This window comes from Salvelinus fontinalis, chromosome 2 (genome assembly GCF_029448725.1).
Source record: "Salvelinus fontinalis isolate EN_2023a chromosome 2, ASM2944872v1, whole genome shotgun sequence".
Lineage (NCBI taxonomy): Eukaryota > Metazoa > Chordata > Actinopteri > Salmoniformes > Salmonidae > Salvelinus > Salvelinus fontinalis.
In genome coordinates, this window is record NC_074666.1 from 4818802 (window position 1) to 4845345 (window position 26544).

The window sequence follows — 26544 nt, forward strand, 5'->3', positions numbered from 1 at the left end:
TAGAGGAGGCGTTAGTCTGGTGTGGGACTAGAGGAGGCATTAGTCTGGTGTGGGACTAGAGGAGGCGTTAGTCTGGTGTGGGACTAGAGGAGGCGTTACAGTCTGGTGTGGGACTAGAGGAGGCATCAGTCTGGTGTGGGACTAGAGGAGGCGTTACAGTCTGGTGTGGGACTAGAGGAGGCGTTAGTCTGGTGTGGGACTAGAGGAGGTGTTACAGTCTGGTGTGGGACTAGAGGAGGTGTTACAGTCTGGTGTGGGACTAAAGGAGGCGTTACAGTCTGGTGTGGGACTAGAGGAGGCGTTACAGTCTGGTGTGGGACTAGAGGAGGCGTTACAGTCTGGTGTGGGACTAGAGGAGGCGTTAGTCTGGTGTGGGACTAGAGGAGGCGTTAGTCTGGTGTGGGACTAGAGGAGGTGTTAGTCTGGTGTGGGACTAGAGGAGGCGTTAGTCTGGTGTGGGACTAGAGGAGGCGTTAGTCTGGTGTGGGACTAGAGGAGGTGTTACAGTCTGGTGTGGGACTAGAGGAGGCGTTAGTCTGGTGTGGGACTAGAGGAGGTGTTACAGTCTGGTGTGGGACTAGAGGAGGTGTTACAGTCTGGTGTGGGACTAGAGGAGGCGTTACAGTCTGGTGTGGGACTAGAGGAGGCGTTACAGTCTGGTGTGGGACTAGAGGAGGCGTTACAGTCTGGTGTGGGACTAGAGGAGGTGTTAGTCTGGTGTGGGACTAGAGGAGGCGTTACAGTCTGGTGTGGGACTAGAGGAGGCGTTACAGTCTGGTGTGGGACTAGAGGAGGTGTTAGTCTGGTGTGGGACTAAAGGAGGCGTTACAGTCTGGTGTGGGACTAGAGGAGGCGTTAGTCTGGTGTGGGACTAGAGGAGGCGTTCCAGTCTGGTGTGGGACTAGAGGAGGCGTTACAGTCTAGTGTGGGACTAGAGGAGGCGTTACAGTCTGGTGTGGGACTAGAGGAGGCGTTACAGTCTGGTTTTGGACTAGAGGAGGTGTTAGTCTGGTGTGGGACTAGAGGAGGCGTTACAGTCTGGTGTGGGACTAGAGGAGGCGTTAGTCTGGTGTGGGACTAGAGGAGGTGTTAGTCTGGTGTGGGACTAGAGGAGGTGTTAGTCTGGTGTGGGACTAGAGGAGGTGTTAGTCTGGTGTGGGACTAGAGGAGGCGTTAATCTGGTGTGGGACTAGAGGAGGTGTTAGTCTGGTGTGGGACTAGAGGAGGCGTTAGTCTGGTGTGGGACTAGAGGAGGCGTTAGTCTGGTGTGGGACTAGAGGAGGCGTTAGTCTGGTGTGGGACTAGAGGAGGCGTTAGTCTGGTGTGGGACTAGAGGAGGCGTTAGTCTGGTGTGGGACTAGAGGAGGCGTTAGTCTGGTGTGGGACTAGAGGAGGTGTTACAGTCTGGTGTGGGACTAGAGGAGGTGTTAGTCTGGTGTGGGACTAGAGGAGGCGTTAGTCTGGTGTGGGACTAGAGGAGGCGGTAGTCTGGTGTGGGACTAGAGGAGGTGTTACAGTCTGGTGTGGGACTAGAGGAGGTGTTACAGTCTGGTGTGGGACTAGAGGAGGCGTTAGTCTGGTGTGGGACTAGAGGAGGCGTTACAGTCTGGTGTGGGACTAGAGGAGGCGTTACAGTCTGGTGTGGGACTAGAGGAGGCGTTACAGTCTGGTGTGGGACTAGAGGAGGCGTTAGTCTGGTGTGGGACTAGAGGAGGCGTTACAGTCTGGTGTGGGACTAGAGGAGGTGTTACAGTCTGGTGTGGGACTAGAGGAGGCGTTAGTCTGGTGTGGGACTAGAGGAGGCGTTAAAGTCTGGTGTGGGACTAGAGGAGGCGTTACAGTCTGGTGTGGGACTAGAGGAGACGTTAGTCTGGTGTGGGACTAGAGGAGGTGTTAGTCTGGTGTGGGACTAGAGGAGGCGTTAGTCTGGTGTGGGACTAGAGGAGGCGTTAGTCTGGTGTGGGACTAGAGGAGGCGTTAGTCTGGTGTGGGACTAGAGGAGGCGTTAGTCTGGTGTGGGACTAGAGGAGGCGTTAGTCTGGTGTGGGACTAGAGGAGGCGTTAGTCTGGTGTGGGACTAGAGGAGGCGTTAGTCTGGTGTGGGACTAGAGGAGGCGTTAGTCTGGTGTGGGACTAGAGGAGGCGTTAGTCTGGTGTGGGACTAGAGGAGGCGTTAGTCTGGTGTGGGACTAGAGGAGATGTTAGTCTGGTGTGGGACTAGAGGAGGCGTTAGTCTGGTGTGGGACTAGAGGAGGCGTTAGTCTGGTGTGGGACTAGAGGAGGCGTTACAGTCTGGTGTGGGACTAGAGGAGGCGTTACAGTATGGTGTGGGACTAGAGGAGGCGTTACAGTCTGGTGTGGGACTAGAGGAGGCGTTACAGTCTGGTGTGGGACTAGAGGAGGCGTTAGTCTGGTGTGGGACTAGAGGAGGCGTTAGTCTGGTGTGGGACTAGAGGAGGCGTTAGTCTGGTGTGGGACTAGAGGAGACGTTACAGTCTGGTGTGGGACTAGAGGAGACGTTACAGTCTGGTGTGGGACTAGAGGAGGCGTTACAGTCTGGTGTGGGACTAAAGGAGGCGTTACAGTCTGGTGTGGGACTAGAGGAGGCGTTACAGTCTGGTGTGGGACTAGAGGAGGCGTTACAGTCTGGTGTGGGACTAGAGGAGGCGTTACAGTCTGGTGTGGGACTAGAGGAGGCGTTACAGTCTGGTGTGGGACTAGAGGAGGCGTTACAGTCTGGTGTGGGACTAGAGGAGACGTTACAGTCTGGTGTGGGACTAAAGGAGGCGTTACAGTCTGGTGTGGGACTAGAGGAGGCGTTACAGTCTGGTGTGGGACTAGAGGAGGCGTTACAGTCTGGTGTGGGACTAGAGGAGGCGTTAGTCTGGTGTGGGACTAGAGGAGGCGTTAGTCTGGTGTGGGACTAGAGGAGGTGTTACAGTCTGGTGTGGGACTAGAGGAGGCGTTACAGTCTGGTGTGGGACTAGAGGAGGCGTTAGTCTGGTGTGGGACTAGAGGTGGCGTTACAGTCTGGTGTGGGACTAGAGGAGGCGTTACAGCAGTCTGGTGTGGGACTAGAGGAGGCGTTAGTCTGGTGTGGGACTAGAGGAGGCGTTAGTCTGGTGTGGGACTAGAGGAGGCGTTAGTCTGGTGTGGGACTAGAGGAGGCGTTACAGCAGTCTGGTGTGGGACTAGAGGAGGCGTTAGTCTGGTGTGGGACTAGAGGAGGCTTTAGTCTGGTGTGGGACTAGAGGAGGCGTTACAGCAGTCTGGTGTGGGACTAGAGGAGGCGTTACAGTCTGGTGTGGGACTAGAGGAGACGTTACAGTCTGGTGTGGGACTAAAGGAGGCGTTACAGTCTGGTGTGGGACTAGAGGAGGCGTTACAGTCTGGTGTGGGACTAGAGGAGGCGTTAGTCTGGTGTGGGACTAGAGGAGGCGTTAGTCTGGTGTGGGACTAGAGGAGACGTTAGTCTGGTGTGGGACTAGAGGAGGCGTTAGTCTGGTGTGGGACTAGAGGAGGTGTTACAGTCTGGTGTGGGACTAGAGGAGGCGTTAGTCTGGTGTGGGACTAGAGGAGGTGTTACAGTCTGGTGTGGGACTAGAGGAGGCGTTAGTCTGGTGTGGGACTAGAGGAGGCGTTAGTCTGGTGTGGGACTAGAGGAGGCGTTAGTCTGGTGTGGGACTAAAGGAGGCGTTAGTCTGGTGTGGGACTAGAGGAGGCGTTAGTCTGGTGTGGGACTAGAGGAGGCGTTACAGTCTGGTGTGGGACTAGAGGAGACGTTACAGTCTGGTGTGGGACTAGAGGAGGTGTTACAGTCTGGTGTGGGACTAGAGGAGACGTTACAGTCTGGTGTGGGACTAGAGGAGGTGTTACAGTCTGGTGTGGGACTAGAGGAGGTGTTACAGTCTGGTGTGGGACTAGAGGAGGCGTTAGTCTGGTGTGGGACTAGATGAGGCGTTACAGTCTGGTGTGGGACTAGAGGAGGCGTTACAGTCTGGTGTGGGACTAGAGGAGGTGTTAGTCTGGTGTGGGACTAGAGGAGACGTTACAGTCTGGTGTGGGACTAGAGGAGGTGTTACAGTCTGGTGTGGGACTAGAGGAGGTGTTACAGTCTGGTGTGGGACTAGAGGAGGTGTTACAGTCTGGTGTGGGACTAGAGGAGGCGTTACAGTCTGGTGTGGGACTAGAGGAGGTGTTACAGTCTGGTGTGGGACTAGAGGAGACGTTACAGTCTGGTGTGGGACTAGAGGAGGCGTTACAGTCTGGTGTGGGACTAGAGGAGGTGTTACAGTCTGGTGTGGGACTAGAGGAGGCGTTACAGTCTGGTGTAAATGATCTAATAGTGATGAGAGAGCCATAGTTAGAGGATGTGTTGGAGGATGTGGTCCACAGCGTGAGTGAAGCTGTCACAGGTCAGGTATGGTGGAGGGTTAATTTTACCCTCATCTCCCACTCTGTATTTACCTATAGAAGACAACAGTCTATGAATCAATACAAATGATTGGCATGAGTTGCTTTTAAAGAGGTTTTCTTTGAGTTATGAAGCGATGTCATGTCTCTTACCGGTTCTGACTACAATTCCCAGCATGCCAATGTTTTGAGCCCCTCCCACGTCGTCTCTGGCGTCCTGTAAGGGGGGGGGGGGGTTGATATTGAACAATACTGTTAAACAGATTGAGGTTAGATGTAATACTGCAGTTAGATTGTGGCTTCTATCAATGTAATGTCTGCATTATTTCCAATCCCCCATACAGTGGCAGCAATAACCTCGACCAAATGTTTTCTGTAGTTGTGGATCAGACCTGCAAAACGGTCAGGAGGAATTCTGGACCATTCCTCTTTACAAAACGGTTTCAGTTCAGCAATATTCTTGGGATGTCTGGTGTGAACTGCTCTCTTGAGGTCATGCCACAGCATCTCAATCGGGTTGAGGTCACGACTCTGACTGGGCCACTCCAGAATAGAGGCATTGCCGATTTAATTAGGGACAATTTCAAGTTTTCATAACAATCGGTAATCGCCATTTTTGGACGCCGATTACATTGCACTCCACGAGTGGGACTAGAGGAGCAGCACTTCAAGCATGGCGCTGTTTATGAATTCAAGCCTATCAACTCCCGAGATTAGGCTGGCAATACTAAAGTGCCTATAAGAACATCCAATAGTCAAAGGTATATGAAATACAAATGGTATAGAGAGAAATAGTCCTATAATTCCTATAATAACTACAACCTAAAACATCTTACCTGGGAATATTGAAGACTCATGTTAAAAGGAACCACCAGCTTTCATATGTTCTCATGTTCTGAGCAAGGAACTTAAACGTTAGCTTTCTTACATGGCAAATTTGCACTTTTACTTTGTTTTTGCATTATTTAAACCAAATTGAACATGTTTCATTATTTATTTGAGACTAAATAGATTTTATTGATGATTATATTAAGTTAAAATAAAAGTGTTCATTCAGTATTGTTGTAATTGTCATTATTACAAATATATATATATAAAAATCGGCCGATTAATCGGTATCGGCTTTTTTTGGTCCTCCAATAATCGGTATCGGCGTTGAAAAATCATAATCGGTCGACCTCTAGTCCAGAAGGCATATTTTCTTCTGTTGAAGCCATTCTGTTGTTGATTTACTGTTTTGGGTCGTCGTTCTGTTGAGCTTCAATTGGCGAGGGTTCACATACTTTTTCTTGCCACTGTGTGTGTGTGTATATATATATATAAATTGTTTTGAATATAGTTTTTATATATTTTCCTTTATTATTTTCCGCTAACCTTACCATCCCTCCCCTAACTGGAGTAAACTAAAACTAACAACAACAGTTCATGCTTATACATTTTACAATTATATATTTTTAGTTTTTAGTCCCATCCTTCAGCTCTCCTCAACCTCTCCCATCTATCTCTGAACACCATCCAGTCCCATCCTTCAGCTCCCCTCAACCCCTCCCATCTATCTCTGAACACCATCCAGTCCCATCCGTCAGCTCCCCTCAACCCTCCCATCTATCTCTGAAGACCATCCAGTCCCATCCTTCAGCTCCCCTCAACCCCTCCCATCTATCTCTGAACAGAATCCAGTCCCATCCTTCAGCTCTCCTCAACCCCTCCCATCTATCTCTGAACACAATCCAGTCCCATCCTTCAGCTCCCCTCAACCCCTCCCATCTATCTCTGAACACCACCCAGTCCCATCCTTCAGCTCCCCTCAACCCCTCCAATCTATCTCCTAACACCATCCAATCCCATCCTTCAGCTCCACTCAACCCCTCCCATCTATCTCTGAACACCATCCAGTCCCATCCTTCAGCTCCCCTCAACCCCTCCCATCTATCTCCTAACACCATCCAGTCCCATCCTTCAGCTCCCCTCAACCCCTCCCATCTATCTCCTAACACCATTCAGTCCCATCCTTCAGCCCCCCTCAACCCCTCCCATCTATCACTGAACACCATCCAGTCCCATCCTTCAGCTCCATTCAACCCCTCCCATCTATCTCCTAACACCATCCAGTCCCATCCTTCAGCTCCCCTCAACCCCTCCCATCTATCTCTGAACACCATCCAGTCCCATCCTTCAGCTCCATTCAACCCCTCCCATCTATCTCCTAACACCATCCAGTCCCATCCTTCAGCTCCATTCAACCCCTCCCATCTATCTCCTAACACCATCCAGTCCCATCCTTCAGCTCCCCTCAACCCCTCCCATCTATCTCTGAACACCATCCAGTCCCATCCTTCAGCTCCCCTCAACCCCTCCAATCTATCTCCTAACACCATCCAGTCCCATCCTTCAGCTCCCCTCAACCCCTCCCATCTATCTCTGAACACCATCCAGTCCCATCCTTCAGCTCCCCTCAACCCCTCCCATCTATCTCTGAAGACCATCCAGTCCCATCCTTCAGCTCCCCTCAACCCCTCCCATCTATCTCTGAACACCATCCAGTCCCATCCTTCAGCTCTCCTCAACCCCTCCCATCTATCTCCTAACACCATCCAGTCCCATCCTTCAGCTCCACTCAACCCCTCACATCTATCTCTGAACACCATCCAGTCCCATCCTTCAGCTCCCCTCAACCCCTCCCATCTATCTCTGAACACCATCCAGTCCCATCCTTCAGCTCCCCTCAACCCCTCCCATCTATCTCTGACCACCACCCAGTCCCATCCTTCAGCTCCCCTCAACCCCTCCCATCTATCTCTGAACACCATCCAGTCCCATCCTTCAGCTCCCCTCAACCCCTCCCATCTATCTCCTAACACCATCCAGTCCCATCCTTCAGCTCCACTCAACCCCTCACATCTATCTCTGAACACCATCCAGTCCCATCCTTCAGCTCCCCTCAACCCCTCCCATCTATCTCTGAACACCATCCAGTCCCATCCTTCAGCTCCCCTTAACCCCTCCCATCTATCTCTAAACACCATCCAGTCCCATCCTTCAGCTCCCCTCAACCCCTCCCATCTATCTCTGAAGACCATCCAGTCCCATCCTTCAGCTCCCCTCAACCCCTCCCATCTATCTCTGAACACCATCCAGTCCCATCCTCCCCTCAACCCCTCCCATCTATCTCTGAACACCATCCAGTCCCATCCTCCCCTCAACCCCTCCCATCTATCTCCTAACACCATCCAGTCCCATCCTTCAGCTCCCCTCAACCCCTCCCATCTATCTCTGAACACCATCCAGTCCCATCCTTCAGCTCTCCTCAACCCCTCCCATCTATCTCTGAACACCATCCAGTCCCATCCTTCAGCTCCCCTCAACCCCTCCCATCTATCTCTGAACACCATCCCATCCTTCAGCTCCCCTCAACCCCTCCCATCTATCTCTGAACACCATCCAGTCCCATCCTTCAGCTCCCCTCAACCCCTCCCATCTATCTCTGAACACCATCCAGTCCCATCCTTCAGCTCCCCTCAACCCCTCCCATCTATCTCTGAACACCATCCAGTTCCATCCTTCAGCTCCCCTCAACCCCTCCCATCTATCTCTGAACACCATCCAGTCCCATCCTTCAGCTCCCCTCAACCCCTCCCATCTATCTCTGAACACCATCCAGTCCCAGCCTTCAGCTCCCCTCAATCCCTCCCATCTATCTCTGAACACCATCCAGTTCCATCCTTCAACTACCCTCAACCCCTCCCATCTATCTCTGAACACCATCCAATCCCATCCTTCAGCTCCCCTCAACCCCTCCCATCTATCTCTGAACACCATCCAGTCCCATCCTTCAGCTCCCCTCAACCCCTCCCATCTATCTCTGAACACCATCCAGTTCCATCCTTCAACTACCCTCAACCCCTCCCATCTATCTCTGAACACCATCCAGTCCCATCCTTCAGCTCTCCTCAACCCCTCCCATCTATCTCTGAACACCATCCAGTCCCATCCTTCAGCTCTCCTCAACCCCTCCCATCTATCTCTGAAGACCATCCAGTCCCATCCTTCAGCTCTCCCATCTATCTCTGAACACCATCCAGTCCCATCCTTCAGCTCCCCTCAACCCCTCCCATCTATCTCTGAACAGAATCCAGTCCCATCCTTCAGCTCTCCTCAACCCCTCCCATCTATCTCTGAACACCATCCAGTCCCATCCTTCAGCTCCCCTCAACCCCTCCCATCTATCTCTGAACACCACCCAGTCCCATCCTTCAGCTCCCCTCAACCCCTCCAATCTATCTCCTAACACCATCCAGTCCCATCCTTCAGCTCCACTCAACCCCTCACATCTATCTCTGAACACCATCCAGTCCCATCCTTCAGCTCCCCTCAACCCCTCCCATCTATCTCTGAACACCATCCAGTCCCATCCTTCAGCTCCCCTCAACCCCTCCCATCTATCTTTGAACACATCCAGTCCCATCCTTCAGCTCCCCTCAATCCCTCCCATCTATCTCTGAAGACCATCCAGTCCCATCCTTCAACTCCCCTCAACCCCTCCCATCTATCTCTGAACACCATCCAGTCCCATCCTTCAGCTCCCCTCAACCCCTCCCATCTATCTCTGAACACCATCCAGTCCCATCCTTCAGCTCCCCTCAACCCCTCCCATCTATCTCTGAACACCATCCAGTCCCATCCTTCAGCTCCCCTCAACCCCTCCCATCTATCTCCTAACACCATCCAGTCCCATCCTTCAGCCCCCCTCAACCCCTCCCATCTATCACTGAACACCATCCAGTCCCATCCTTCAGCTCCATTCAACCCCTCCCATCTATCTCCTAACACCATCCAGTCCCATCCTTCAGCTCCCCTCAACCCCTCCCATCTATCTCTGAACACCATCCAGTCCCATCCTTCAGCTCCATTCAACCCCTCCCATCTATCTCCTAACACCATCCAGTCCCATCCTTCAGCTCCATTCAACCCCTCCCATCTATCTCCTAAGACCATCCAGTCCCATCCTTCAGCTCCCCTCAACCCCTCCCATCTATCTTTGAACACCATCCAGTCCCATCCTTCAGCTCCCCTCAACCCCTCCAATCTATCTCCTAACACCATCCAGTCCCATCCTTCAGCTCCCCTCAACCCCTCCCATCTATCTCTGAACACCATCCAGTCCCATCCTTCAGCTCCCCTCAACCCCTCCCATCTATCTCTGAAGACCATCCAGTCCCATCCTTCAGCTCCCCTCAACCCCTCCCATCTATCTCTGAACACCATCCAGTCCCATCCTCCCCTCAACCCCTCCCATCTATCTCTGAACACCATCCAGTCCCATCCTCCCCTCAACCCCTCCCATCTATCTCTGAACACCATCCCATCCTTCAGCTCTCCTCAACCCCTCCCATCTGTCTCTGAACACCACCCAGTCCCATCCTTCAGCTCTCCTCAACCCCTCCCATCTATCTCCTAACACCATCCAGTCCCATCCTTCAGCTCCCCTCAACCCCTCCCATCTATCTCTGAACACCATCCAGTCCCATCCTTCAGCTCTCCTCAACCCCTCCCATCTATCTCTGAACACCATCCCATCCTTCAGCTCCCCTCAGCCCCTCCCATCTATCTCTGAACACCACCCAGTCCCATCCTTCAGCTCCCCTCAACCCCTCCAATCTATCTCCTAACACCATCCAGTCCCATCCTTCAGCTCCACTCAACCCCTCACATCTATCTCTGAACACCATCCAGTCCCATCCTTCAGCTCCCCTCAACCCCTCCCATCTATCTCTGAACACCATCCAGTCCCATCCTTCAGCTCCCCTCAACCGCTCCCATCTATCTCTGACCACCACCCAGTCCCATCCTTCAGCTCCCCTCAACCCCTCCCATCTATCTCTGAACACCACCCAGTCCCCTCAACCCCTCCCATCTATCTCCTAACACCACCCAGTCTCCTCAACCCCTCCCATCTATCTCTGACCACCACCCAGTCCCCTCAACCCCTCCCATCTATCTCCTAACACCACCCAGTCCCCTCAAATCTATCTCCTAACACCACCCAGTCCCCTCAACCCCTCCCATCTATCTCCTAACACCACCCAGTCCCCTCAACCCCTCCCATCTATCTCCTAACACCACCCAGTCCCCTCAACCCCTCCCATCTATCTCCTAACACCACCCAGTCCCCTCAACCCCTCCCATCTATCTCTGAACACCACCCAGTCCCCTCAACCCCTCCCATCTATCTCTGAAGACTGTTCCACAACAGTTCTGAACCTACAGTGTATTCGGAAAGTATTCCTTCACTTTTTCCACATTTTGTTACGTTACAGCCTTCTTCTAAAATGTATTAAATTGTTTTTTTTACCCCTCATCAATCTACACACAATACCCCATAATGACAAAGCAAAAACAGTTTTTTAGATATTATTTTTGCAAATGGATTACAAAAAAATAATATTCACACCCTTTACTCAGAACTGGCAATGATTACAGCCTAGTCTTCTTGGGTATGACGCTACAAGCTTGGCACACCTGTATTTGGGGAGTTTCACCCATTCTTCTCTGCAGATCCTCTCACGCTCTGTCAGGTTGGATGGGGAGCGTTGCTGCACAGCTATTTTCAGGTCTCTCCAGAGACGTTCGATTGGGTTGAAGTCCGGGCTCTGACTTCGGCAATGTCATTTACAAAATTGCTACCAATACTCTACTCAGCAAACTGGATGCAGTCTATCACAGTGCCATCCGTTTTGTCACCAAAGCCCCATATACTACCCACCACTGTGACCTGTATGCTCTCGTTGGCTGGCCCTCGATTCATATTTGTTACCAAACCCAATGGCTCCAGGTCATCTATGTCTTTGCTAGGTAAAGCCCCGCCTTATCTCAGCTCACTGGTCACCATAGCAACACCCACCCGTAGCACACGCTCCAGCAGGTATATTTCACTGGTCATCCCCAAAGCCAACACTACCTTTGGCCACCTTTCCTTCCAGTTCTCTGCTGCCAATGACTGGAAGGAATTACAAAAATCACTGAAGCTGGAGACTTATATCTCCCTCTCTAACTTTAAGCATCAGCTGTCAGAGCAGCTTACCGATCACTGTACCTGCACACAGCCCATCTGTAAATAGCACACCCAACTACCTCATCCCCATATTATTACTCACACTCTTGCTCTTTTGCACCCCAGTATCTCCACTTGCACATCCTCATCTGCACATCTATCACTCCAGTGTTAATGCTAAATTGTAATTATTTCTCCTCTGTGGCCTATTTGTTGCATACCTCCCTACATTTGCACACACAGATTTTTCTATTGTGTTATTGACTGTACGTTTGTTGATGTTGTTTTTGTCGTACTGCTTTGCTTTATCTTGGCCACGTCACAGTTATAAATGAGAACTTGTTCTCAACTGGCCTACCTGGTTAGATAAAGGTGAAATAAAAAAAATACTAAATAAATAAATGGGAAGACATCCTCCTCCCTCATATGGTACCCTTCCTGCAGGCTCATCCTAACATGACCCTCCAGCATGACAATGCCACCAGCCATACTGCTCGTTCTGTGCGTGATTTCATGCTAGACAGGAATGTCAATGTTCTGCCGTGGCCAGCGAAGAGCCCGGATCTCAATCCCATTGAGCACATCTGGGACCTGTTGGATCGGAAGATGAGGGCTAGGGCCAAATGTCCGGGAACTTGCAGGTGCCTTGGTGGAAGAGTGGGGTAACATCTCACAACAAGAACTGGCAAATCTGGTGCAGTCCATGAGGAGGAGATGCACTGCAGTACTTAATGCAGCTGGTGGCCACACCAGATACTGACTGTTACTTTTGATTTTGACTCCCCTTTGTTCAGGGACACATTATTCAATTTATGTTAGTCCCATGTCTGTGGAACTTGTTCAGTTTATGTCTCAGTTGTTGAATCTTATGTTCATACAAATATTTACACATGTTAAGTTTGCTGAAAATAAACGCAGTTGACAGTGAGAGGACGTTTCTTTTTTTGCTGAGTTTACCTTATTTAAATACAGTACCAGTCAAAAGTTTGGACACCTTCTCATTCAAGGGTTTTTCTTAATTTTTACAGTTTTCTACATTGTAGAATAATAGTGAAGACAAACTAAGAAATAACACATATGGAATCATGTAGTAACCAAAAAAATGTTCAACAAATCAAAATATCTTTTATATTTGAGATTCTTCAAAGTAGCCACCGTTTGCCTTGATGACAGCTTAGCACACTCTTGGCATTCTCTCAACCAGCTTCATGAGGTAGTCACCTGGAATGCATTTCAATTAACAGGTGTGGCTTTTCAAAAGTTAATTTGTTGAATTTCTTAATGCGTTTGAGCCAATCAGTTGTGTTGTGACAAGGTAGGGGTGGTATACAGAAGACAGCCCTATTTGGTAAAATACCAAGTCCATCTCAAATAAGCAAAGAGAAACAACAATCCATCATTACATGAAGGTCAGTCAATCCTGAAAATGTCAAGAACTTTGAAAGTTTCTTCAAGTGCAGTCACAAAAACCATCAAGCGCTATGATGAAACTGGCTCTCATGAGGACCGCCACAGGAAATACCCAGAGTTACCTCTGCTGCAGAGGATAAGTTCATTAGAGTTACCTCTACTGAGGAGATCTCATGAGGCCATCTACTAAAACCACTAAAGGACACCAATAAGAAAAAGAGACTTGAGCAATGGACATTAGACCGGTGGAAATATTATTTGTCCTTTGGTTTGAAGAATCCAAATTTGAGATTTTTGGATCCAACCGCCATGTCTTTGTGAGACGCAGAGTAGGTGAACGGATGATCTCTGCATGTGTGGTTCCCACCGTGAAGCATGGAGGAGGAGGTGTGATGGTGTGGGGGTGCTTTGCTGGTGACACTGTGATTTATTTAGAAATCAAGGCACACTTAACCAGCATGGCTACCACAGCATTCTGCAACGATACGCCAGCGATACCCAATCCCATCTGGTTTGAGCTTTTTTGGTAACTACATGATTCCATGTGTTATTTCATAGTTTTGATTTCTTCACTATTATTTTACAAATAAAGAAAAAACACTTAATGAGGTGTCCAAACTTTTGACTGGTACTGTATACTTATTGATAACTTTACATGTCAAAGTATATGATGGGGTCAATGAAGGATGGATAGGAACTTGGTGTATGGAAAGTTACTGAGACAGACATGGGGAAGTGCAGAAAGTTCACATGATGTTCCCAAGGAGGGAGGCAAAGGGCAACAGTCTAGTTAGTCTCTGATAAGGCAGACCAGCTGCGGAACTATGGAGGAGCAAGGAATTGAGCTGGAGGTCAAGTCAATAGCTGAAGTGAGAAGAAACCTCTCTGAGGGGGGCCACAGGGGCCCACCACAACTACCCTCCTACTACAGTCCTCTCTCACACAGAGGGGCCCACCCCAACAACCCTCCAACTACAGTCCTCTCTCACACAGAGGGGCCCACCCCAACAACCCTCCAACTACAGTCCTCTCTCACACAGAGGGGCCCACCACAACAACCCTCCTACTACAGTCCTCTCTCACACAGAGGGGCCCACCCCAACGACCCCCCTACTATAGTCCTATCTCACACAGAGGGGCCCACCACAGTCCTCTCTCACACAGAGGGGCCCACCCCAACAACCCTCCTACTACAGTCCTCTCACACAGAGGGGCCCACCCCAACAACCCTCCTACTACAGTCCTCTCTCACACAGAGGGGCCCACCCCAACGACCCTCCTACTACAGTCCTCTCTCACACAGAGGGGCCCACCCCAACGACCCTCCTACTACAGTCCTCTCTCACACAGAGGGGCCCACCACAGTCCTCTCTCACACAGAGGGGCCCACCCCAACGACCCTCCTACTACAGTCCTCTCTCACACAGAGGGGCCCACCCCAACGACCCTCCTACTACAGTCCTCTCTCACACAGAGGGGCCCACCACAGTCCTCTCTCACACAGAGGGGCCCACCCCAACGACCCTCCTACTACAGTCCTCTCTCACACAGAGGGGCCCACCACAGTCCTCTCTCACACAGAGGGGCCCACCCCAACAACCCTCCTACTACAGTCCTCTCTCACACAGAGGGGCCCACCCCAACAACCCTCCTACTACAGTCCTCTCTCACACATACACTTCTACTCCCATGAAGGTTCAAGCATCAGGCAGGACCATGACTACACCAGTGACATGGAAAATGTAGTTCCTGCTCAGCAACAGAGATGTATTGGCTGTCTAGATGTGTAAGTTGACTATTAGGATGTTATAAATATGTGCTTGTGTAATCAGACCTTGTCTTTGTAGATGTATGACCCAATGGGTGAATGAACTTGGTTTCAGCTCTTCCTTTTCGTCCGTTTGAGTTTTTACTATGTTTGCTCAAAAAGTAACACGATGAATTGGAACGCCGACTGAGCCAGGCCTAATCGCCCAACATCAGTGCCCGACTTCACTAATGCTCTTGTGGCTGAATGGAAGCAAGTCCCCGCAGCAATGTTCCGACATCTAGTGGAAAGCCTTCCCAGAAGAGTGGAGGTTGTTATAGCAGCAATGTTCCAACATCTAGTGGAAAGCCTTCCAAGAAGAGTGGAGGCTGTTATAGCAGCAATGTTCCAACATCTAGTGGAAAGCCTTCCCAGAAGAGTGGAGGCTGTTATAGCAGCAATGTTCCAACATCTAGTGGAAAGCCTTCCCAGAAGAGTGGAGGCTGTTATAGCAGCAATGTTACAACATCTAGTGTAAAGCCTTCCCAGAAGGGTGGAGGCTGTAATAGCAGAAATGTTCCAACATCTAGTGGAAAGCCTTCCCAGAAGAGTGGAGGCTGTTATAGCAGCAATGTTCCAACATCTAGTGGAAAGCCTTCCCAGAAGAGTGGAGGCTGTTATAGCAGCAATGTTCCAACATCTAGTGGAAAGCCTTCCCAGAAGAGTGGAGGCTGTTATAGGAGCAATGTTCCAACATCTAGTGGAAAGCCTTCCCAGAAGAGTGGAGGCTGTTATAGCAGCAAAGGAGGGACCAACTCTATATTAATGTCCATGATTTTAGAGTGAGATGTTTGACGAGCAGGTGTCCACATACTTTAGCTCATGTTGTGCATCTGTGACCAACAGATGTATATCTGTATTCCCAGTCATGTGAAATCCATAGATTAGGGCCTAATGAATTAATTTAAAATGACTGATTTCCTCATATTAACTGTAACTCAGTAAAAACCCCAACCCAACTATATAGGGAATAGGGTACTATTTGGGAGTCCTCCAGTGTGATAACCCCAACCCAACTATATAGGGAATAGGGTACTATTTGGGAGTCCTCCAGTGTGATAACCCCAACCCAACTATACAGGGAATAGGGTACTATTTGGGAGTCCTCCAGTGTGATAACCCCAACCCAACTATATAGGGAATAGGGTACTATTTGGGAGTCCTCCAGTGTGATAACCCCAACCCAACTATATAGGGAATAGGGTACTATTTGGGAGTCCTCCAGTGTGATAACCCCAACCCAACTATATAGGGAATAGGGTACTATTTGGGAGTCCTCCAGTGTGATAACCCCAACCCAACTATACAGGGAATAGGGTACTATTTGGGAGTCCTCCAGTGTGATAACCCCAACCCAACTATATAGGGAATAGGGTACTATTTGGGAGTCCTCCAGTGTGATAACCCCAACCCAACTATATAGGGAATAGGGTACTATTTGGGAGTCCTCCAGTGTGATAACCCCAACCCAACTATATAGGGAATAGGGTACTATTTGGGAGTCCTCCAGTGTGATAACCCCAACCCAACTATACAGGGAATAGGGTACTATTTGGGAGTCCTCCAGTGTGATAACCCCAACCCAACTATATAGGGAATAGGGTACTATTTGGGAGTCCTCCAGTGTGATAACCCCAACCCAACTATATAGGGAATAGGGTACTATTTGGGAGTCCTCCAGTGTGATAACCCCAACCCAACTATATAGGGAATAGGGTACTATTTGGGAGTCCTCCAGTGTGATAACCCCAACCCAACTATATAGGGAATAGGGTACTATTTGAGAGTCCTCCAGTGTGATAACCCCAACCCAACTATATAGGGAATAGGGTACTATTTGGGAGTCCTCCAGTGTGATAACCCCAACCCAACTATATAGGGAATAGGGTACTATTTGGGAGTCCTCCAGTGTGATAACCCCAACCCAACTATATAGGGAATAGGGTACTATTTGGGAGTCCTCCAGTGTGATAACCCCAACCCAACTATACAGGGAATAGGGTACTATTTGGGAGTCCTCCAGTGTGATAACCCCAACCCAACTATACAGGGAATAGGGTACTATTTGAGAGTCCTCCAGTGTGATAACCCCAACCCAACTATATAGGGAATAGGGTACTATTTGGGAGTCCTCCAGTGTGATAACCCCAACCCAACTATATAGGGAATAGGGTACTATTTGAGAGTCCTCCAGTGTGATAACCCCAACCCAACTATACAGGGAATAGGGTACTATTTGAGAGTCCTCCAGTGTGATAACCCCAACCCAACTATATAGGGAATAGGGTACTATTTGGGAGTCCTCCAGTGTGATAACCCCAACCCAACTATATAGGGAATAGGGTACTATTTGAGAGTCCTCCAGTGTGATAACCCCAACCCAACTATATAGGGAATAGGGTACTATTTGGGAGTCCTCCAGTGTGATAACCCCAACCCAACTATACAGGGAATAGGGTACTATTTGGGAGTCCTCCAGTGTGATAACCCTAACCCAACTATATAGGGAATAGGGTACTATTTGGGAGTCCTCCAGTGTGATAACCCCAACCCAACTATATAGGGAATAGGGTACTATTTGGGAGTCCTCCAGTGTGATAACCCCAACCCAACTATATAGGGAATAGGGTACTATTTGGGAGTCCTCCAGTGTGATAACCCCAACCCAACTATATAGGGAATAGGGTACTATTTGAGAGTCCTCCAGTGTGATAACCCCAACCCAACTATATAGGGAATAGGGTACTATTTGGGAGTCCTCCAGTGTGATAACCCCAACCCAACTATATAGGGAATAGGGTACTATTTGGGAGTCCTCCAGTGTGATAACCCCAACCCAACTATATAGGGAATAGGGTACTATTTGGGAGTCCTCCAGTGTGATAACCCCAACCCAACTATACAGGGAATAGGGTACTATTTGGGAGTCCTCCAGTGTGATAACCCCAACCCAACTATACAGGGAATAGGGTACTATTTGAGAGTCCTCCAGTGTGATAACCCCAACCCAACTATATAGGGAATAGGGTACTATTTGGGAGTCCTCCAGTGTGATAACCCCAACCCAACTATATAGGGAATAGGGTACTATTTGAGAGTCCTCCAGTGTGATAACCCCAACCCAACTATACAGGGAATAGGGTACTATTTGAGAGTCCTCCAGTGTGATAACCCCAACCCAACTATATAGGGAATAGGGTACTATTTGGGAGTCCTCCAGTGTGATAACCCCAACCCAACTATATAGGGAATAGGGTACTATTTGAGAGTCCTCCAGTGTGATAACCCCAACCCAACTATATAGGGAATAGGGTACTATTTGGGAGTCCTCCAGTGTGATAACCCCAACCCAACTATACAGGGAATAGGGTACTATTTGGGAGTCCTCCAGTGTGATAACCCTAACCCAACTATATAGGGAATAGGGTACTATTTGGGAGTCCTCCAGTGTGATAACCCCAACCCAACTATACAGGGAATAGGGTACTATTTGAGAGTCCTCCAGTGTGATAACCCCAACCCAACTATATAGGGAATAGGGTACTATTTGGGAGTCCTCCAGTGTGATAACCCCAACCCAACTATATAGGGAATAGGGTACTATTTGGGAGTCCTCCAGTGTGATAACCCCAACCCAACTATATAGGGAATAGGGTACTATTTGGGAGTCCTCCAGTGTGATAACCCTAACCCAACTATATAGGGAATAGGGTACTATTTGGGAGTCCTCCAGTGTGATAACCCCAACCCAACTATATAGGGAATAGGGTACTATTTGGGAGTCCTCCAGTGTGATAACCCCAACCCAACTATATAGGGAATAGGGTACTATTTGGGAGTCCTCCAGTGTGATAACCCTAACCCAACTATATAGGGAATAGGGTACTATTTGGGAGTCCTCCAGTGTGATAACCCCAACCCAACTATATAGGGAATAGGGTACTATTTGGGAGTCCTCCAGTGTGATAACCCCAACCCAACTATATAGGGAATAAGGTATTATTTGGGAGTCCTCCAGTGTGATAACCCCAACCCAACTATATAGGGAATAGGGTACTATTTGGGAGTCCTCCAGTGTGATAACCCCAACCCAACTATATAGGGAATAGGGTATTATTTGGGAGTCCTCCAGTGTGATAACCCCAACCCAACTATATAGGGAATAGGGTACTATTTGAGAGTCCTCCAGTGTGATAACCCCAACCCAACTATATAGGGAATAGGGTACTATTTGGGAGTCCTCCAGTGTGATAACCCCAACCCAACTATATAGGGAATAGGGTACTATTTGGGAGTCCTCCAGTGTGATAACCCTAACCCAACTATATAGGGAATAGGGTACTATTTGGGAGTCCTCCAGTGTGATAACCCCAACCCAACTATATAGGGAATAGGGTACTATTTGGGAGTCCTCCAGTGTGATAACCCTAACCCAACTATATAGGGAATAGGGTACTATTTGGGAGTCCTCCAGTGTGATAACCCTAACCCAACTATATAGGGAATAGGGTACTATTTGGGAGTCCTCCAGTGTGATAACCCCAACCCAACTATATAGGGAATAGGGTACTATTTGGGAGTCCTCCAGTGTGATAACCCCAACCCAACTATATAGGGAATAGGGTACTATTTGGGAGTCCTCCAGTGTGATAACCCTAACCCAACTATATAGGGAATAGGGTACTATTTGGGAGTCCTCCAGTGTGATAACCCCAACCCAACTATATAGGGAATAGGGTACTATTTGGGAGTCCTCCAGTGTGATAACCCCAACCCAACTATATAGGGAATAAGGTATTATTTGGGAGTCCTCCAGTGTGATAACCCCAACCCAACTATATAGGGAATAGGGTACTATTTGGGAGTCCTCCAGTGTGATAACCCCAACCCAACTATATAGGGAATAGGGTACTATTTGGGAGTCCTCCAGTGTGATAACCCTAACCCAACTATATAGGGAATAGGGTACTATTTGGGAGTCCTCCAGTGTGATAACCCCAACCCAACTATATAGGGAATAGGGTACTATTTGGGAGTCCTCCAGTGTGATAACCCTAACCCAACTATACAGGGAATAGGGTACTATTTGGGAGTCCTCCAGTGTGATAACCCTAACCCAACTATATAGGGAATAGGGTACTATTTGGGAGTCCTCCAGTGTGATAACCCTAACCCAACTATATAGGGAATAGGGTACTATTTGGGAGTCCTCCAGTGTGATAACCCCAACCCAACTATATAGGGAATAGGGTACTATTTGGGAGTCCTCCAGTGTGATAACCCCAACCCAACTATATAGGGAATAGGGTACTATTTGAGAGTCCTCCAGTGTGATAACCCCAACCCAACTATACAGGGAATAGGGTACTATTTGGGAGTCCTCCAGTGTGATAACCCCAACCCAACTATATAGGGAATAGGGTACTATTTGAGAGTCCTCCAGTGTGATAACCCCAACCCAACTATATAGGGAATAGGGTACTATTTGGGAGTCCTCCAGTGTGATAACCCCAACCCAACTATATAGGGAATAGGGTACTATTTGGGAGTCCTCCAGTGTGATAACCCAAACCCAACTATATAGGGAATAGGGAACTATTTGGGAGTCCTCCAGTGTGATAACCCCAACCCAACTATATAGGGAATAGGGTAGTATTTGGGAGTCCTCCAGTGTGATAACCCCAACCCAACTATATAGGGAATAGGGTACTATTTGGGAGTCCTCCAGTGTGATAACTCCAACCCAACTATATAGGGAATAGGGTACTATTTGAGAGTCCTCCAGTGTGATAACCCCAACCCAACTATATAGGGAATAGGGTACTATTTGGGAGTCCTCCAGTGTGATAACCCTAACCCAACTATATAGGGAATAGGGTACTATTTGGGAGTCCTCCAGTGTGATAACCCCAACCCAACTATATAGGGAATAGGGTACTATTTGGGAGTCCTCCAGTGTGATAACCCCAACCCAACTATATAGGGAATAGGGTACTATTTGGGAGTCCTCCAGTGTGATAACCCCAACCCAACTATATAGGGAATAGGGTACTATTTGAGAGTCCTCCAGTGTGATAACCCTAACCCAACTATATAGGGAATAGGGTACTATTTGAGAGTCCTCCAGTGTGATAACCCCAACCCAACTATATAGGGAATAGGGTACTATTTGGGAGTCCTCCAGTGTGATAACCCCAACCCAACTATATAGGGAATAGGGTACTATTTGGGAGTCCTCCAGTGTGATAACCCCAACCCAACTATACAGGGAATAGGGTACTATTTGGGAGTCCTCCAGTGTGATAACCCTAACCCAACTATATAGGGAATAGGGTACTATTTGGGAGTCCTCCAGTGTGATAACCCCAACCCAACTATACAGGGAATAGGGTACTATTTGGGAGTCCTCCAGTGTGATAACCCTATCCCAACTATATAGGGAATAGGGTACTATTTGGGAGTCCTCCAGTGTGATAACCCTAACCCAACTATACAGGGAATAGGGTACTATTTGGGAGTCCTCCAGTGTGATAACCCTAACCCAACTATATAGGGAATAGGGTACTATTTGGGAGTCCTCCAGTGTGATAACCCTAACCCAACTATATAGGGAATAGGGTACTATTTGGGAGTCCTCCAGTGTGACTCACGTCTCCGATCATGATGGCCTCTTCAGGACAACAGCCAATGTCCCTCAGAGCCTCCAGGAAGAATGTCCCCTCAGGCTTCCCCACAACGGTGGCCTGACAGTCTGTAGCGTACTCTAACGCTGTCACAAAGGGTCCGGGGCCCAGCGCCAGACCATCCTTCCTCTTATAATACCTGGCCTTATGGATGGCGATGAGGGGGGCCCCGTCTAGAAGCAGCCTGGTAGATAGAGGGAAAGAGTTGTATTTGAAGTGTCCCAAGGCAGCTGAAGGCTCACTGCAGTAGCACACACCAGAAAACACATTCAAAGCAATACATTGAGATATACAGTGGGGTCTGAAGTGATTAACACGATGACTGTATAAAACAGATCAAATACGGAGCTCAAACAGGAAGGAGAAAAAAATGATTGACCCCCGTAGAGATTCTTTTAGTAGTAACAAGTTTAGTATTTGGTCCCATATTCATAGCAGTGACTACACCAAGCTGGTGACTCATATTCATAGCAGTGACTACACCAAGCCGGTGACTCATATTCATAGCAGTGACTACACCAAGCTGGTGACTCATATTCATAGCAGTGACTACACCAAGCCGGTGACTCATATTCATAGCAGTGACTACACCAAGCTGGTGACTCATATTCATAGCAGTGACTACACCAAGCCGGTGACTCATATTTATAGCAGTGACTACACCAAGCCGGTGACTCATATTCATAGCAGTGACTACACCAAGCCGGTGACTCATATTCATAGCAGTGACTACACCAAGCTGGTGACTCATATTCATAGCAGTGACTACACCAAGCCGGTGACTCATATTCATAGCAGTGACTACACCAAGCCGGTGACTCATATTCATAGCAGTGACTACACCAAGCTGGTGACTCATATTCATAGCAGTGACTACACCAAGCTGGTGACTCATATTCATAGCAGTGACTACACCAAGCTGGTGACTCATATTCATAGCAGTGACTACACCAAGCCGGTGACTCATATTTATAGCAGTGACTACACCAAGCCGGTGACTCATATTTATAGCAGTGACTACACCAAGCCGGTGACTCATATTTATAGCAGTGACTACACCAAGCCGGTGACTCATATTCATAGCAGTGACTACACCAAGCTGGTGACTCATATTCATAGCAGTGACTACACCCAGCTGGTGACTCATATTCATAGCAGTGACTACACCAAGCTGGTGACTCATATTCATAGCAGTGACTACACCCAGCTGGTGACTCATATTCATAGCAGTGACTACACCAAGCTGGTGACTCATATTCATAGCAGTGACTACACCAAGCTGGTGACTCATATTCATAGCAGTGACTAAACCAAGCTGGTGACTCATATTCATAGCAGTGACTACACCAAGCCGGTGACTCATATTTATAGCAGTGACTACACCAAGCTGGTGACTCAACCAAACGTGTTGGATGCATTTGCAGTTCGTTTTGTTGTGTTTCAGATTATTTTGTGCCCAATAGAAATTAAACGGTGAATAAAGCATGTATTGTCATTTGAGTCACTTTTATTGTAAATAAAAAATATAATATATTTCGAAACATTTCTACATTAATGTGGATGCTACCATGACTACGGATAATCCTGAATGAGTGAGAAATTTAGATGATCAAAGATCTGTATTTATTATGAATCCCCATTACTTCCTGCCAAGGCAGCAGCTACTCTTCCTGGGGTTTATTATGGATCCCCATTAGTTCCTGTCAAGGCAGCAGCTACTCTTCCTGGGGTTTATTATGAATCCCCATTACTTCCTGCCAAGGCAGCAGCTACTCTTCCTGGGGTTTATTATGGATCCCCATTAGTTCCTGTCAAGGCAGCAGCTACTCTTCCTGGGGTTATTATGGATCCCCATTAGTTCCTGCCAAAGCAGCAGCTACTCTTCCTGGGGTTTATTATGGATCCCCATTACTTCCTGCCAAGGCAGCAGCTACTCTTCCTGGGGTTTATTATGGATCCCCATTACTTCCTGCCAAGGCAGCAGCTACTCTTCCTGGGGTTTGTTATGAATCCCCATTGCTTCCTGCCAAGGCAGCAGCTACTCTTCCTGGGGTTTATTATGGATCCCCATTAGTTCCTGCCAAGGCAGCAGCTACTCTTCCTGGAGTTTATTATGGATCCCCATTAGTTCCTGCCAAGGCAGCAGCTACTCTTCCTGGGGTTTATTATGGATCCCCATTAGTTCCTGCCAAGGCAGCAGCTACTCTTCCTGGGGTTTATTATGGATCCCCATTAGTTCCTGTCAAGGCAGCAGCTACTCTTCCTGGGGTTTATTATGGATCCCCATTAGTTCCTGCCAAGGCAGCAGCTACTCTTCCCGGAGTTTATTATGGATCCCCATTAGTTCCTGCCAAGGCAGCAGCTACTCTTCCTGGGGTTTATTATGGATCCCCATTAGTTCCTGCCAAGGCAGCAGCTACTCTTCCTGGGGTTTATTATGGATCCCCATTAGTTCCTGCCAAGGCAGCAGCTACTCTTCCTGGGGTTTATTATGGATCCCCATTAGTTCCTGTCAAGGCAGAAGCTGCTCTTCCTGGGGTTTATTATGGATGCCCATTAGTTCCTGCCAAGGCAGCAGCTACTCTTCCTGGGGTTTATTATGGATCCCCATTAGTTCCTGTCAAGGCAGCAGCTACTCTTCCTGGGGTTTATTATGGATCCCCATTAGTTCCTGTCAAGGCAGCAGCTACTCTTCCTGGGGTTTATTATGGATCCCCATTAGTTCCTGCAAAGGCAGCAGCTACTCTTCCTGAGGTTTATTATGGATCCCCATTAGTTCCTGTTGCCAAGGCAGCAGCTACTCTTCCTGGGGTTTATTATGGATCCCCATTAGTTCCTGCCAAGGCAGCAGCTACTCTTCCTGGGGTTTATTATGGATCCCCATTAGTTCCTGTCAAGGCAGCAGCTACTCTTCCTGGGGTTTATTATGGATCCCCATTAGTTCCTGTTTCCAAGGCAGCAGCTACTCTTCCTGGGGTTTATTATGGATCCCTATTAGTTCCTGCCAAGGCAGCAGCTACTATTCCTGGGGTTTATTATGGATCCCCATTAGTTCCTGCCAAGGCAGCAGCTACTCTTCCTGGGGTTTATTATGGATCCCCATTAGTTCCTGCCAAGGCAGCAGCTACTCTTCCTGGGGTTTATTATGGATCCCCATTAGTTCTTGCCAAGGCAGCAGCTACTCTTCCTGGGGTTTATTATGGATCCCCATTAGTTCCTGCCAAGGCAGCAGCTACTCTTCCCGGAGTTTATTATGGATCCCCATTAGTTCCTGCCAAGGCAGCAGCTACTCTTCCCGGAGTTTATTATGGATCCCCATTAGTTCCTGCCAAGGCAGCAGCTACTCTTCCTGGGGTTTATTATGGATCCCCATTAGTTCCTGCCAAGGCAGCAGCTACTCTTCCTGGGGTTTATTATGGATCCCCATTAGTTCCTGTCAAGGCAGCAGCTACTCTTCCTGGGGTTTATTATGGATCCCCATTAGTTCCTGCCAAGGCAGCAGCTACTCTTCCTGGGGTTTATTATGGATCCCCATTAGTTCCTGCCAAGGCAGCAGCTACTCTTCCTGGGGTTTATTATGGATCCCCATTAGTTCCTGCCAAGCCAGCAGCTACTCTTCCTGGGGTTTATTATGGATCCCCATTAGTTCCTGCCAAGACAGCAGCTACTCTTCCTGGGGTTTATTATGGATCCCCGTTAGTTCCTGTCGAGGCAGCAGCTACTCTTCCTGGGGTTTATTTTTAAAATAGCATTGTATCTGGTCAAAAAACATTTTCAAAACTTTACTAAGGGTTGGTAACAGGCTGATTGGTCGGCTATTTGAGCCAGTAAAGGGGGCTTTACTATTCTTCGGTAGCGGAATGACTTTAGCTTCCCTCCAGGCCTGAGGCCACACGCTCTCTAGTAGGCTTAAATTGAAGATGTGGCAAATAGGAGTGGCAATATCGTCTGCTATTATCCTCAGTCATTTTCCATCCAGATTGTCAGACCCCGGGGGCTTGTCATTGTTGATAGACAAAAATCATTCTTTCTCCTCTTCCACACTCACTTTACGGAATTCAAAATTACAATTCGTCTTTTATAATTTTTTCAGATATACTTGGATGTGTTGTTGGAAAAATAATGCAAGTAGTTAACAATATCAGTGGGTTTTCTGATGAATGAAATTATAATAAATTAATTAAAATATAATAAAATCGCTCCAAAGCTTTTTACTATCATTCGTTATGTCATTTATCTTTGTTTTACAGTGTAGTTTCTTCTTTTATTACAGTTTAGTGACATGATTTCTCAATTTGCAATACGTTTGCCAATCGGTTGTGCAGCCAGACTTCTTTCATTACTTATATTATTATGCCATTCCTTTTGCCTCATCCCTCTCAACCATACAATTTTTAGATTCCTCATCAATCCACGGGGATTTAACAGGTTTTACAGTCATTTTCTTAATGGGTGCGTGCTTATTAGTAACTGGGATAAGATGTTTCATAAATGTGTCAAGTGCAGCGTCTGTTTGCTCCTCATTACACACCACGGACCAACAAAGTCTTTACATAAACAACATAGGAATCACTACAAAACTTCTCATATAACCTCTTATACACTACATTAGACCCAGCCTTTGGTTATCCTAGATATGGCTACTATATCGTGATCACTAAATCGAATGAATCTGCATACTGCTTTCAAGCACATTTCTACAGCATTAGTATTGCATTCCTGTGCTGTTTGTAACTACCCTGGTAGGTTGACTGATAACCTGAACCAGGTTGCAGGCACTGGTTACAGTTTGAAGCATTTTCTTGAGTGGGCAGCTTGATGGAAGCCAGTCAATATTTAAAGCACCCATAAAATATACCTTTGTTTGAAAGTGTTTTGTAAAGTTCTTGGTAGCTAGCTAGCTTCTTAGTATGGATACCAGTTGGCATCAGTTGCTGGGACTGCTTGTCTCTTTCCAGTGATCCTGCCGACCAAGGACGGGTCTGAGGAGGTATTTGGCGTCACAGCTAGCCTAGCTGCTAGCTAACTGCATATCAAGCTAGCTGGGTTCTCAGGAGCACCGTGATGCGGTTAGCCATTGTGGCTGGGACAGTGGATTGTCCCGGGTTTATGGCTGTCTAGATCCATGCTGTTTGTTGTTTTCCATCCTCCCTGTGACCTACCCTGTCTGTAACTGCGGG

General features: G+C 48.2%; 1 protein-coding gene and 1 long non-coding RNA gene across 7 annotated transcripts in view; one reads left to right on the forward strand and one right to left on the reverse strand.

Moving 5' to 3' along the window:
• Nucleotides 1-152: 152 nt before the first annotated feature.
• On the forward strand, nucleotides 153-730 carry LOC129810702 (uncharacterized). Of its 4 annotated transcripts, none has more exons than XR_008752771.1 (3): nucleotides 153-238; nucleotides 415-556; nucleotides 707-730. It is a non-coding gene; the product is annotated as an uncharacterized LOC129810702 (long non-coding RNA). The 4 variants fall into 4 exon arrangements; XR_008752772.1 differs by lacking the exon at nucleotides 707-730 and adding an exon at nucleotides 587-639 and having other exon boundaries at nucleotides 415-498; XR_008752774.1 differs by having other exon boundaries at nucleotides 159-238; nucleotides 359-556.
• A 2520-nt stretch (nucleotides 731-3250) lies between these two features.
• Nucleotides 3251-26544, reverse strand: part of hdhd2 (haloacid dehalogenase-like hydrolase domain containing 2) — a 32565-nt gene continuing 9271 nt past the window's right edge. For all 3 annotated transcript variants that reach the window (XM_055861411.1, XM_055861402.1, XM_055861394.1), the window contains 3 exons: nucleotides 21332-21548; nucleotides 4567-4630; nucleotides 3251-4467 (listed from right to left, as the gene is read on the reverse strand). In XM_055861411.1, coding sequence (XP_055717386.1) covers nucleotides 4364-4467; nucleotides 4567-4630; nucleotides 21332-21548 — 385 coding nt within the window. In that variant the 3' untranslated portion in view covers nucleotides 3251-4363. The remainder of the gene's footprint in view (nucleotides 4468-4566; nucleotides 4631-21331; nucleotides 21549-26544) is intronic.